The 15226-nt window shown below is 39.0% G+C and overlaps 1 protein-coding gene across 9 annotated transcripts in view; it reads left to right on the top strand.

Annotated features, from left to right (window-relative positions):
* Positions 1-15020, top strand: part of SIPA1L1 (signal induced proliferation associated 1 like 1) — a 211865-nt gene extending 196845 nt beyond the window's left edge. For 8 of the 9 annotated variants that reach the window (XM_064658252.1, XM_064658249.1, XM_064658251.1 and 5 more), the window contains 7 exons: positions 1716-1955; positions 3050-3215; positions 6694-6937; positions 8928-9074; positions 11510-11624; positions 12103-12184; positions 12937-15020. In XM_064658252.1, the coding sequence (XP_064514322.1) occupies positions 1716-1955; positions 3050-3215; positions 6694-6937; positions 8928-9074; positions 11510-11624; positions 12103-12184; positions 12937-13080 (1138 nt within the window). In that variant the 3' untranslated portion in view covers positions 13081-15020. The remainder of the gene's footprint in view (positions 1-1715; positions 1956-3049; positions 3216-6693; positions 6938-8927; positions 9075-11509; positions 11625-12102; positions 12185-12936) is intronic. The other variant, XM_064658255.1, reaches the window with a different exon arrangement.
* The last annotated feature ends 206 nt before the right edge of the window (positions 15021-15226 follow it).

Raw genomic sequence — 15226 nt, 5'->3', positions numbered from 1 at the left:
TACAAATACGAAGGTTGCGGTATGCAGCACCATATATACAGGAAACTATCTTCCTGTATTTTCTCAATCTGTCATCTTGTATATAGGCTTTTCAAATGTACAGATGAAGGGAAGGAAGAAATATAATTCTCTAATACAAAATCTGCATTTTTGTAATTTGATTTGCATACATATGGAGCAGTACATGTTGCCCCTGATGTGAGGGACGGCACGGCATGGGCTGCAGCAGACAGTGTTGCTTGAGGTTGGAAGACTACAGTCCAGACTCTTCATTAAATCCACAGAATTTCACTGCTGGGAATCATGGTGCTTAACTTGGGCCATATGAAAATGAAGTATATTTGAAGGTGATTCTTTAGACTCCATCTGTTGTCAATGAAGAGAAAGGAGAAACTCCAAAGCATTAATTCTCCCTTCATATCTGAGACACCTAGTTTGAGACAAGGACAATCAGCTGCTAAGGATATTCTTCATTGACTACAGCAGGAGCCAGACAAGTGGCATAAATTAGATAACTGGCTCCCTAAGACTAAATGTAGGTGATATTGTTTTCCCAGGTGGAAAAAGAAATTTAACGTTAAATTCCTTTTTTCTGTTTCAGTAAGAGAAAGAGATGTGAAAATGCATTGTTCTATCAAGTTATAAAAAAATTGGTGAAGAATTTTCTGTTAAGCTAAGAAAGAAGAGATTATTCAGTGACTTTATTCAGCATTCCAGCTAATTTTTATTTCTCAGTCAGAAACTGTTCTTTACCATGGGGCCATCTGTTTCAAGTTCCTTCACTGCAGTGTTGGATACAGGGATGAAAATGTGGCTGAGTTGTGTAGAGAGCTGATAGAAAACTGGTCTTCAAATATATAATGCTGTTTCCGTACTCAGGCTGTACACAAAGGTTTCCTGTAACTGTGCTGATAAATATCTGACCTTTTAAGGTTGTTATAGTAAATGTTGTCTTAAGACCTAGCACTCCTGGTATGATGCAAGTTGCATCGGATTTGAATATCAGCATAACTAAAGGGTGTCTCCCATCTAAATAAAGGCCCTCTCCTTCTTCCAACAATAAGTTGCAGTTGGTCATCACAGCTCCGTTTTCTATCTTGACAAATTGTGATATATGTTAAAAACCTGCTCTAACTTCTCAATTTAAGGGTTTTTTGGGGTTTTGATGTTTTGGTTTTTTGTTTGTGTTTGTTTGTTTGGGTTTTTTACCAAGGTAAATAACTGCTTTTCAGGCAAAATCCAAGAAACCCTCTTTTGAAAGCTGCATGGGTTCTTCTTTTGTTTGTTGTGAGGTCCTAAAGAGACATTTCCTGTTGCTTAAGTTCCTTCAAAATATGTTTTCTTTTACAGCCAGAAATTCCAGCAAGAAGTTGGACTTAGGTTCTTTTTTGCTAATTCAGCTACAGTGTCATGTATTACTTTTAAGCTGCCTAATGACAGTGAACCCTAGATTTCCCATTTTTGTGAAGGCAAATGAGGGGAGGGTGGTATATTGTATCCTTAGTGGTTGCTTGCAAAATTGTTCCATTACTATGTGACATGTTTAGTGATGCATTGGTGGAAGGCCCTCAAGAAGAGCAAACTGGTTTTGCTACTCTAGCCACTATTGATAAGAATAACGTCTGGTACCCAGAGTTCTGCTTTAAAAACAGTTAAATAAGGCACATATATACACATTTCAGGCAATTTTTGTCTTTATTATGTTCTTTTCCTAGTACCATGAGCTCACGACACTCTGCCAGCCCTGTTGTCTTCACCAGTACCAGAAGCTCACCTAAAGAAGAACTTCATTCTGCCACTTCTCCCCAGCTTGCACCTTCGTTCTCCTCCTCCTCTTCCTCCTCGTCTGGTCCTAGGACTTTCTATCCTCGCCAGGGTGCTACAAGCAAATATCTGATCGGATGGAAAAAGCCAGAAGGGACAATAAACTCAGTGGGGTTTATGGATTCAAGAAAGTAAGACTGTTGGGTTTTTTTTGTTCTTGTTTGATTATTTGATTATAAAGAAGCATTTTGATCTTTGACAGTTTTCTGTATAGAAGAGCTCAGGACCATTTAATACAATCCTTCGTCTTCTGTAGAACTTAATATTTAATCTAGAGGTCTGCAGTTAGGTTTAAATATTTAATAGTTTGCTAATCTTGTTCCCTGTTAACTTAACTTGTAAAAGTTTTTTATTATTATTTCTAGAGACCTCTATGGATTTCAGTCCTATTAAAGCTTATCTTTCCTTGGGACTTCTTAAAGGTGACTCAAAATGCTGTTTGAGCAAATATTAAAAATCTTCTTATCGTAGAGCCTGAGTTTTACTTAAGCCTCTCATCCATGTAGTAGTACAGTACATGCTGTGCATTAGCTCTGTGGCACTCCACGTTGCCTTGTTAAGATTGCTGCCTGTATCCAGTCTAACTGGCTTAAAGCTTAAAGCAAGCCAAGATATCATTGCATTACAATATGCAAGTATCTCTTTTGGAAGAGAAATTGAGAAACAACTTTCTAGAGAAAATACTGTTAAGTCAAGTATGACTTAGAAAGCAAGTGGTTCACAAAAACCCATTTCAAAGTAATTTATTCAACCCTTCTTGGCTGTTATTGAGTGAGGCACAGTATCCTTAGATGATACCAATAACTAGCTGTCAAAAGAAAATGGTGAAACTTTGTGATAACCACATTATAAAAAGAAAAATTTTAAAAAGGAAAATATTAAAGAAACTTGCTGATTTGCTACTTTTGGGCTCATTGAAGACTTTTTTTTTTTTTTTTAGTTTTGTATGGAATGCACGTTATTTTAATGCAAGGGAGAATTAATTACAGTAACCTTTGAATTATTTTATTGCATTGCTAGTTTGTTTTTAAACAAGCTTATTGCTTCAACAGGTATCCATTAAGATGAGTCTTCACTGAAGTAGTGAAAATTCTTCCATCCTCTATGCCCCTTACTTAATTTTTTTTTTCTTTTAAAAAGTTGAGTATTCTGTAATTCTTGTCTCATTCATGCCTCCTGCCTCAGGGCTTTGAGACCTGAATGTGTGTGTTCCGTTTCATTTCAGACGTCACCAGAGCGATGGCAATGAAATGGCCCACCCTCGGCTGCGCGCTTCAGCGAGAGATCTACGAGCATCACCCAAACGAACATCCAAGTCCACTGTTGAAGAAGAGCTGAAGAAACTGATAGATCTTGATAGCCCAACACCTGAATCACAGAAGAGTTTTAAGGTATGCTAAAGAGAGAGAGAGGATCTTTTCTATTCTCACTCACAACAAGAAAATAAAATGCAAAGCATTCCCTGAATTTTCATCATGGACAGAAAATAATCTGTTTGTAACAGACTAGTAGGGAAATACATTTGGGAACTGTTTTGTTATTACAGTCTTTGCAATATTATTAGTTTTGTGTGCAAATTTAAAGAGACTAGTATGCCAAATTACGAAGAACATTTAGGACTTCTTGGTCATGGAAAATCCTGTAGTGTTGTCTTATATATTTGAATTTTTCTTCTCTGATTGCATCACCAGACAGTGACTTACAGTATTGAAACTCCTTACAAAAAGCACACTCTCTAATCCTGTTATCAAAAGTGATCCCTAAACTTAAGCATATATTTATTCAGAATAGTTAGAAACATTTCTTGGTGTGTTTCAAAATGTATTTTATAACACATAAGTGCATATATTAATTTTTAGAATCCATAATTTGGAAGAGATGTCTTGGTTTCTAGTCTCCATGTACAGCCAGTGCTTAACAGCTCATGCTCATCATCCAGAGCCCAAATTGTTTCCACAGCAACCATGCAGAAGAGAGAGCTGCGACTTCTTTTTTTGCTAGTAAAAACCCAGTGTAGCTTATTAAAACTTATAAGTGCTAGGTTCCATAGACAGATTATTTCAGATGTTGCCTTTGGAGCTGGAGGAAAAAAACATTGTCACTGGCAAGATACCTTTTTCTTAGGTTTGTAGTAGCTCTGAGGGGACTGGGACATGGGTGATGTGAACATCTCCTGTTGGTTGTTTTAAGCAAGAGGATTGTTCTCATTCCCTGAAATTCTATTCTGTTTTTAGAGGTGACCTGAAGATTATGAAAAGTATCTTCCCAAGTTTCTTGGTTTTTTGCTTTGGGATTAGTGAACAAGTTCTTACCCTGATCTTTATTTCCTGGTGACTGTAACAAGTATGTTAACCTAGGTTGCACTTTTGATACATTTCAGCAAGTTAAAAACATTCTATCACTATCAAATTGCATCTTTTCCATTTTAAAAGTAACTGTTATTTCTGCCCACTGTATGACATACAGAAAGAGTTGCTCTTACAGCATAAAATTTTTTGACACTTTAAAAGGAAAAAAAAAGATAAAGAATGATAATGGCCTGCATTAGTTCACTGCACCAAAAATCCTCCTCCTTTCTGTCTGTTGGCTGACAAAGGCTTCATTTGCTAGTAGAATTTGTTCTAGTCTGTGGTTTTATTTGTATTGTATTATCTTTTCAGCATTCCTTATGTCATTACCTACCACTTAGGCATTGTATCTTCTCAGACAAGTCACCCTTCTTTTTCTCTTTCCCCTGCTCTGGTACCAGAAGACAACTCCTACTCATATTGCCTATGTTCTGAGTCCATCAGGTGTAAATATCTATGCAGCCTTTTAATCTCAACGTCAGATATTAACTGTGTTTCCAGCTCCTAATTCTTTAATGCTAGGTGAACTATACCACCCTCAAGTAAATGCTTCTTGACTTAGCAGCTCTTTCTTTTCCTTCCCCTTTACCACTTCAGGTCATAACATGAAGCTGCTGACTGAGCTTTTAATTTGCAGGGGTGGGGGTAAGCAGTTTGATCCTCCATGTGACATAGTGACAACTATGTACCCATCTGTGTACCAGAAGTTGTAATTTCTCTAGGCAAGGTTCATACTGTGACAGGTATGTCCTGAGGGAGGCAACACAGAGGGGAGAATTTGACATAATAGAAAATTGGCACGTGGCTTGGCTTCTTTCCTTGTCTTTTGATGATAGCAGGTGATATGGTTTGAAGCTGGCTCCCTGCCAAGTCTCGAAACCTTACCACCAGAAGTTCCCCCCCCCCCAAACCTCAGGGAGAAGAGGGAGAAAAAAAACTAAGAAAACCCTAAACGAGAGAGAGACAACCAAAGTGAGATATATAAATATATTTACACTTATATACAATTAAAATATACAATTTCACAAGGGAAAAGGGAAGGGGGAAGGGAAAAAAAACTAAAATAAAATATATATATATGTATCCCGATTAGTGACACAATATCTAACAACTAAAAGAGTTAGCAAAGAAAATATCTCACTACTCTCCTGGGACAACCGAGAGTCGCTCCGGAACAATCGCTGGCAACCTCTGTCTCCCAAGGTTGGCAAGGCCTAACCAGGCCTCGCTCCCCAACATGACAGACTCAACAGCAGGGAACCTGCACCTCCAAGCCACCAGAAGGAAAGGGAGCGAAGGCCTCTCCTCCTTTCTTCTTATAATCTGGCTTACATAAAAATCGTAGGGAATACTGGGTAATCTGGACCCTTCTTTGGTTACAAACTGGTCAACAAGGAAGGCCTAGCCCAAACCACCACAGCAGGGTTTTGGAAGTAACTGATGATCCTTGATCATAAAACCAAAACGCATAGCAATCTTGTCATAGTAAAATTTGTGCAGGTGGGGAATGGGATGTTTGGTACTGTACATGGGAAAACCATCTGCCAATAGACCTTCCATGCTCTTCTCCCACCTTGTAGTGTGGGATTTTGATCACAGGAATAGAATACTGTCTGCATTTTTTTTGTCTTTCTGAGAAGAGAGGACTATTTTTATGTGCAGAGAGCCAACTCTATGTTTAATCACTCTTTTTGGAAGTCCTATTATGTCCTTTTTTTGTTTAAACTTACTTACAGAGCAAATGAGTGTGGTGAGGTCTTCATTTCTGTTTGCCATTTCTCCATGAAAGCCTTCAGACCAAATTTCAACCAGAACGTAAAGAAATGTTAAGTCTTAGAGATAGTTACGTTGCTACAGGTTTCATGAAAATCAGAGTCTCTGCTGGTGGGAATGGTTATGATAGCAGCTCACTGGCACAGGCCTGAGAGTACCTAACTCCAGGCTAACCACAGCATTGCTTTCTCCTGTATGGAGCATGGAGGAAGCTGGGATGATGGGGTAAGGCACAAGTTCTCTTATTCATGGGACTGTTTACTTAATTTTGATTTAAATAGTTCTGAAGAACCGCGGTGGTGATGGGTGTTCCTAATTGTTCAGTAATATGAGACTTGTAATTAGTTGGCATTTGCTGGTACTCTGCCTGCAGGCAGGCAGCCTCCCCAGGGCAGCAGGAGAACTCTGGTTTATGCAGCACTGAGCCTGTTTCTGTAACCATTTCTCTGCTACACATCAGCTTGGAGTCCACAAGGGCTGCCTGAGATTTCCACTTCAGGAGAAGTTTGAGGGGTGTTTAAAAGGTAGAATGTGAGATAGGGTGAAAACTAGGTGTTACCTAGTTTTAATCTCCTTCAAAGCCGATTCTTTTAGTTCTTTTTCGTATCCACTCTGAAAAAATACTATGTTAACACTTGCTTTCTTATTAAAAAAAAATAAATTACCAATTATTTCAAAATAGACTTCAAAAGTTTCTTTATTGATTTTTTTTTCTCATTTCTTTTTATTTGTTTTTATGAATGTAAAGTCACACACTCTGTCCTGTCAGTCTCCCTTTCCCAGCACTCCTACCACAAGGCGTGCCTTGCAAAGGACTTTGTCAGATGAGAGTATTTACAGTGGTCAAAGGGACCACTTCTTCACCTCGCGGGCCTCACTCTTGGACCAAGCCATGCCAAATGATGTACTGTTCACCAGCACATACCCTTCTCTCCCAAAATCACTGCCATTACGGAGACCATCATATACTTTGGGAATGAAATCACTACATGGTAAGTGGATTTCCCATTTTTCAACTTCCATAGGAATCCTTTGTCAGTTATGTTCAGGAAAAATGTTTGTTACAGCAATTAGTAGTTCCATCTTGATTTTACTGAAATGAAGAGAGTCAAGTCACATGACTGAAAATATAAAATAAGACAGGAATTTAATTTTTTTCCCTCACTTTAGTGGTTGTAAGACTGCATGACTGGTCATGCAGTTACCTTGTGGAGGAAGCACAGAAATTTGCCTCACTGGCTGCGAGTTTTTACTATTTCTTACAAGAGTCACCTGGACAATGTGGACAACAGACAAATAATGTATGCCTGCTTATCTTCCAGTGACAACTTCAGGTGTCAGTTCCTTTAGTGTGGGATTATGGGAACAAAATAAGATTAGGAAAATATTGATATGAAGGTGGATAGATACTAGTGGACATTTGAATATACAAGTACACCGATACAGCTTTTATTGCACCAACTGTCTTTAAATTTACTCCCTTACCCTGTCTGTTTTACAGGACTTGAGTTACTTGTTTTAGTCACACAGCTAACTAGAAAAAAGTTACTTGGTAAACTGCTGTCAAGAAGACACTCAGCCTTCCTCCATTACTTTACTGAAAAGTCTCAGTAGGATTATCTCACGGGTTGTGTGTTGCTGCATGTGAATGTCTCAGTTGGTGAGAAAGGGAATTTTCGCAGGTTCCCACTGTACCTCATAACTAAATGTGTTTTCCAGAAATAGAGCTAGATCTCAGTGTAGGATTCTGCAATGTTTTCTGAAGAAGTACATATCTGCTCTGATTTATTCATGTTTTAGTATGTTTCAAGAGGAAGATGCAAGGCTATCAATAGATTCAACTCACTATACTGGGACTAAGCACAGTCTGTATTTAGATACACAGGATGCATTTGACAGTGAAGACTGATGAAAAAAGTCTATTTTAAATTCTTTTCGTCTGTCTGTGATCACCAGGCATCAGTTTTCAGTGTTGAACCTGACATTTTCATGAGCTTTTGTGTCTGTATAACATGTTTCTTGCATAAGAGTTAGGAAACTGAACTCACTTAATTTCTGCTTTTTATATGCACTAAAATAACTTTGCAGACTTGGTTACGCTTGTAACTGGCTCGTGGATTTGCCTTCTGAGGGCTTGGGGTCAGAAGATTAATGATGCCATCTGAGTAGAAGTGGAAAGCAGCACTTGATCTCTTTTCATTTAGGTGCCTGTATTTTCCAAAAAGAAAACCACAAAACCTTCTTTCGCTGTCATATTCTCTTCCACACCAAACTGGTAACTTCTCCTAGAACATAGCCTTTCTACATTTGTCAACAAACCAAGATTTTCTGTTTGCCATAAAATGTGGGGCCTGCATGATAAAAAGACCAGCTATCTTGAGTGGCACACAAATTGTCTTCCCATACACACCTTTACCTTTTGCTGAAAGAAGAAATTAAGTTAGCTGGATATTTAATACCACAAGTATTTGTTGGCTTCCAGCTATTCAAAATTCTTTCAATTAAAATATTCCAGAGCACATCCTTTTTTTTTAATAGAGAAAACAGTGAGATAAAAATACTCATATTTACTCATCTATCTTAACAAAACCCTTAGTTTTGTATTTTTACAGGAGCAAATAGGTGCCAAGGAGTGTAGAAGCCCCAGCAAGCTGCAGAGCCCTCTAAAGTATCTTCAGCTTGTGCAGAGGCAGGAATCATTGGGTAGAAGAGTATTGCCCCCAGCCCTAGCACTGGGGTAGGCAGAGATTGGCTTTTGAAGTGCTCATCTGCAGAGATTAGAAAGGAGCCAAATGTCCTGGTGCTAGAAAACCGGCTTGTAATGTGCTGTATCTGGTCAACTGCAGTTATCAAACATTCCACTGAATTTTGGTTCCAAAAGTGCTATGCCAGAAAAGTTAAAAATAGGGTATGCAGTAGTATTAGGAAAGGAATTTTGGGGTGTTTTTAATGGAGTTTTTAATCTGTTCTGCATCACTGTAGGAGAGTTTTCTGCCTCAGACAGCTCCCTCACAGATATCCAGGAGCAAAGACGGCAGCCCATGCCAGACCCTGGTCTTATGCCATTGCCTGATTCTGCCTCTGATCTGGACTGGTCAAACTTGGTAGATGCTGCCAAAGCCTTTGAAGGTAAGTTCAGAATATTAACAATTAGGAAGCTGGTCTTTGTGCATGCTTTGTTAAGGAGTGTGGGTTTTGTGGTTGTTTGGGGTTTTTAAATCCTGACTTTTGCTTTTGTTGTTCTTAGTGTTTCTATTCAGTCTGAAGCTTAAGTTCATTTAAAATACCAACTCAAGTCTTAAGAGCCTGAAACTTTATATGTAATACTCAGATACCATTTCTTCATACTGGAACTCCTCTGTGCTGTGATTTGGCCAAATCTCTGTGAAACCAGCCACTTCTCATGTCATGTAGAGCAGTTGCAGGCATCACAGCTGGTGTGGAAAAGACATTTGGCACAAAAGTACAAAAATAAAGTCAAATAGTAGGGAAAAAAGCATATGAGCACACTAATGATTGCTTGCTTAACTGCACTAGCAAGAAGTATACGTAGTGCAGCTGAAGTTTGCTACCAAGATAACTTGGGAAATATGTTGTGTTGGTATGTACTTTTCTGTTGCCATTCTTCCCTTTGCATACTCTGAATACATAGATTTGCATGTGTTGTTTCCTCCTATGGCACTTTCTATCTCCGTGACACTTAGTAAACTGAAGAGAACTGTAAGCTGCTTAGATACATTTGAATTTAAAATTAATGCAGTTTAGACCAAAGGGAATTTACCTTACTATAATCCAATGGGAAGGTCTTCTAGGCTTGTTAACAGGAGTGCCTGTTCCTAATATCTGCATAAATATTGTCCCACCTTCATGGACGTGTTTTCACCAATCCTGAATCTTTTAGACATTATTCAACATGGTTGGAGAAGGCTGTGAAGTAACTTGATTTTCTTGGCTGTTCTCTGGCAGTGGCCTCATACATCATTAAATTGTCTACATGGGTGTTTAAAATGTACATTTATCCTCTGCTCTGTTGCCACAGGAGTAATAGGAGCAGCATGGCTCATATTTCTGCTATGCAGTCTTGGGGAAGAGTATTCAAAGTAAGCCTTGGTCCTCAAGAGGAGATGAATTTGTAGTGATGGTCTTTTCACCACCACATAAGGGTGAAACTCAGGTTTTAATGCATTTCCCTGTGATTGGAAGCTTCTGTTTAAAAGAAACCTGTTTCTTAGTGAGATTTATTTGACTGTGCTCATTAACCTGAATCCCTCAATTTTGTAGGCCCCAGACTCACTTGTGTTTCTCTTTAGAAGTGTGAAGACAGTCAGTGTGGTCAAGGTAACAGACTGACAGGTCAGATGAAGAAGAGATGGGGTATTGTGTTGGCTGGCACCTTCATCCCACTGCTATGAAAATATGTTCAAATTTGACTTGGAGAGGGATCTCAATATAATCCCGTTGGTCGTTTGTTGTCTGGTCTCAATATAATCCCAGTCTCTAGTCTCTGCAAGGTGCCAGTAGGGATTGACAAGTACCAAGGAGCCTAAATTCTGATTTGTAATCCTGGACACCCACCTCTTCTGCACCATTGATTCGTGTCTTCAGCACAAGACCCTGAAGTTACAAATAGTGATATCTGTACCAGCTGAAAGAAAAACTGCCTGGATCCCTGAGCTACACCAAACTTTAGTATTTTCATTCACAGGGGGGGAAAAAAGAGGAGCAGGAAAAACTCTATCAAATCTTAAGGCACGTTAATTTTAGCCTTGTTGAAAGCACAAAATAAAAATCTGCCAAACAGAAAAAAATGATACTGTTCTGTTTCCAGTGAGAGCCCAACAGCTGCTGTGGGAGAAAGAGGTTAATTTATTAAACTAAATGTGTTGATGTTACTGTTTGTGCTAGGAAACTCCAGAGGTAGGAGGACTTGGTAGTTTACAGTCACACCACATGTGATACTGATACTCAGATGTGTTAAAACAGCTGAGCAGTTACGGGACAAGAAATACAGACACAAGGCAGGAAAGAGGTTTAATGTTTCAATCTGAAAACATTTTATAAGGCATAAGGAAAAAATTTCAGGGATCCTTTATGGAGTGAAACAAGCTAAATATAGTTACTCAAGTTATAGGGTAGTGTCATGCTGTGGTACCCAGGAAGCTCTGTGCAGCACTACTTGTTACAGCTTGGCTTCTTGTCCCTCTTGGAACTGGCCTTGCATGGACCCGCAAGCACTGCTGGGGTATCTCTGCTTTGCACTCTCCAGCATCTCCCTCCCAGAGAACTTTTTAGCCTGAGAGTGATGCTTGGTCTGTGTGAGCATACAGTGCTGTGCCAGATCTAGTACTTGCTTGTTGAATCCAGTACAGTAGAAAACTTGGTGCAAACACTTGCAGTGCCAATTTGCTTCTGTCAAGTGGATATTGGTGTGTCATATCATCACCTTATCTTGCTTGAGACAGATTTAGATTGCTTTGAGATCCTGCAGCATAGCTGTTGTACTGTGCATGAACAAATAATCATTACTGCTGCCATTGTTTTTCTCCATATGTTTGCCTTCCCAGTTCAGCGAGCTTCATTCTTTGCTGCTGCTGATGAAAATCACAGGCCTGTGAGTGCTGCCTCCAGTAGTGATCAGGCTGAGGACCAGCTTACTGCACAGATAAAGCCTTACACAGGGTAAGTAAATACACCAGATGTGCAGGCTTCATCATTTATGAACCAAATATCTTTATTTGGAAGTCATCTCCAGGCTTCACAGAACTCTTAATGAGTTCTCATAAAGAGGGAGGTGAGAAGTGAAAAGAGAAGAATCATAAGTCCAGTTGAACCTTTTTGCAGGTTCTTTGTTGTCTGAGGTGTTCATGAACCTGTCCAAAGCAATGGTAATTCAAGGCACTTAAAATGAGTTCAAGTAGAGAGAGGTCAAGTGATGGGATGGCCCCAATTAATCATGAGTTAAATTTTTTCTGTTGTTTAATGTGCTGCATGTGTTCCAGGTACTCTTTATTTCATTCTTTTTGTTCATTTTGTGAATTCTTATTGTACCCGAATGCATACCTTCATAAAGCCACTTGGTATAGACAAGGCTGTTAGCTACCCTATGTGAAGACAGTTAATCGTATCAATACCTATTCTTGTTTCCTGCTTTCAACAGTAAAGAATCTCCTCCAACTCTCGCCTCTAAAGTGGACCAGCTGGAAGGTTTGCTGAAGATGCTGCAAGAAGATTTAAGGAAGGTAAAGCATTTCATTTGCAGAAGGATCTGTAAGACATATATTTAGTGCTACTGGTGGTGCTAATAACTGTGTAATCCTGCTTTGCCATGCCTGAGCTTTTGACAGTCTTATCCTTGTATGAGAAAAAGACATTTCTTTGCTACTTTTCTGAGGCTTCTAATTATGCATGGCTAGGATAGGGTGTCTCAAACTGTAGGTGTTTGATTCCTCTGCTTAAATTAGGAGGGTGATTTACAGTACCTTCACTCCTAATTCAGGTGACACTGCAAAAGGCTTGAAGTTAGTCCATGTAAATGCATCCTGCTAATGTTGAAAAGTTGACAGTGTCATCTAAACATGTAATTTCTACTGTGAAAACTTCCTGTATTTTGTCAATGCCTACTTGGTCCAAGAAGGATCTGCTGTGGTGAGATGAAAAGTCTCTTGGGGAAGTATTTGCAAGAACATCCCTATCCCTTAGTTAACCATCAGCACTTGTACATACAGAACAGGTCATGCCCAGTTCTATTGGACCACCTGGTGAGCCAGCTTCTGTATTAGAATTTAACACAGAGAAATCCTGTTCATGCAAGCAAAACACGAGGAAGAAAATGTCACTAATGTCCCTTGGATATAGACCCATGTGCTGTTGCACATAAAATCCTTATAAAGAATGAGACTTACGCTCTTTTAATAGGTTCTTGCTGCTCTAGATAGATGGGAAGCATGACCTAAAATTTCCACTAAGATCTGTATTTTTCCTTATGCCTAAGGAAAAAGAGGACAAGGCCAGTCTTCAGGCTGAAGTGCAACATTTGCGGGAAGACAACTTGAGGTTACAGGAGGAATCCCAGAATGCAACCGAAAAACTGAAGAAATTCACTGAATGGGTTTTCAACACAATTGATATGAACTGAGAATGGTGTACGAGGAAGGAAACTATCTATGAATATTATTACTGGGACTTAAGCTTTAATGCCACCTTAATTATGACATGTGAAAGTATAGTCAGAGCAATTCCCTGTTCTTCATCCTCCAATAACCCTTTTTTGCATCTCTGCGCGCACTCAGAACAATTGCAGATCAACAATCAATGTCTGCCTTTTGTATAAAAAACAAAGTAAATAATTTTAAAAAGGTAAAATAAAAGTTTAACTGCTAAAATGTGAATGTCTATTTTTTGCACATTGTCTCTTTATCTGTTATGTACAAAATGATTTGGAGGCAGGATCAGGCTTGCTGTTCCATGTGCCTCTGTTTCCATTAACTCCTTTCTCTCTGTTTCAGGTAATCTGCTTTTCCTTGCAGCTTTAGCAAATATTATGACATCTAGAAAATTAGAAAGAAATGTTTACTTTACTGCTCTTCTAACATTGTTTTCTGAAGTATGCCACAGACAAGGGGATGTAATGCAATGTTTTAGGTGTCTCCTTAGCAATTTGCGCTTGATTACTAGTGCTACCTTCCCATACATTACAGAGAGCGCGTGTCCATAGTGTATGGTACAGTACAACCAGCATCATAACGTTAGGAGAGAGACTAGAGAGGTGAGCCATGGGTGAGGCGTATTATCACACATCTATTGCATTAGCATTTCTGGTGGCCTTTGTTCCCTGTGGAAACAATGGCTGCAAGGACCTTTACAAACAGCAAAACCAGGCATGCTGCAGTTCATGTCAGGCAGGCTGGGACATAACTGAGTACTGTTGCTGGATCGGTAAAGTACAGCCCCCTTCCCTTCCAGGGGAGTCTGTTGCTTGCATACATGCAGAAGACTTAGGCTGAAGTTGTAAAGAGATTGGGATTTCTTTTCCCTGAAATGTCTCCATGAAAATCCACACAAACCATCTCTGTACTGCCCTCCCATTCTGTTTCTCTGGACTTCTCAAATCACAGCAGATTTGAGAAAAGTTTATTCAAGTTGTGTTTTATTGCATGAGAGATCTTATAAATCCCTTACTATGGAAGATAGAGGAATATGTAAAGGGGAACTAGAGAAGTGTATTTTTCGACGCACTGGGACAGGATTGGAGCTCCGAAATCCCCAGTCCCTAGTGAAACTGTCTAGCGTGAGTTTTCCCAAACTGCCTCATGCCAGCAAAGTTAACTTCTTGTTCTTTGAAGGAAAAGCTAACTTGCCACAACGTGTTACCTCTACAAAAAATACCTTTTAGGTGTCAAAATATGACTTTTAAGCGCTGCAGTCTGCACATCTGTGCAGCATGCTGAGAAACCTTTTCTACTCTCCCTTCTGAGGATACAGTTACTACCTTAGTAAATATTGCCTTGCATAAAGTGCAGTATATTTGGGGGTTAATTTTGAGAGCATCCTCTCCCTCCCCTTTCCCACATTCTCAAATAAACAGATTGAAATCATTGGCATAATTTTGTCACAGACTTCCATGCTCTTTTCAAATCCCTTTTTCATGCTCTTTAATCTTACTGCACACAAGTACACACTACACTTCAACCTCAAACTTCATTTGTGATGCTAATCCCCATGGAGTTCTTCTCTAATGTTTTGTCATGGAAATGGATCTCTTTGGAACTATTTCTGGAGTGCTTTTGTAAAGGTTTAGAATGTCTTGGGTTTTTTAATGACTTGTATGAAGGAGATTTATATAATGCCTGATATTATTTGTAAATGGGAAATATTGCTAACATCTCTGAGCATCCTGAAGTCTTGCTTTTATTCTCTTTTATTTTTAAGTTTGGTTTTATTTTATTTCAAAAAATATTTTGGGACTTGGGGCAGACTATTTATTAGAGTTTTGCAACAGAGTTCTTCTTGTATGATGCCACTGAAGGCTACTTGTAAAATTCTGACAATAAAACTCATTTTAAAGGTTCTTCTAAACCATTTTCTTCTGATTTTGTTGGATTTGTTGTTTAAGACTTTCCAGAGTGTCCATGTCTTCTTGCTTTCTTCTCGTACCACTCTTCTCAGTGCTTATTGATACAAGAGTTCGGTTCTCTATCAGATTCCTAGTTTTTATCTGTTTAAAGGCCATTACTTTTTAGGTAAAAACCACTTTATCCCTTGACTTTTTACTTGTATGATTG

This window comes from Pseudopipra pipra, chromosome 6 (genome assembly GCF_036250125.1).
Source record: "Pseudopipra pipra isolate bDixPip1 chromosome 6, bDixPip1.hap1, whole genome shotgun sequence".
Taxonomy (NCBI): Eukaryota; Metazoa; Chordata; class Aves; order Passeriformes; family Pipridae; genus Pseudopipra; species Pseudopipra pipra.
The sequence above is the reverse complement of the archived record's forward strand: the minus strand, read 5'-3'. Positions and strand labels throughout refer to the sequence as shown.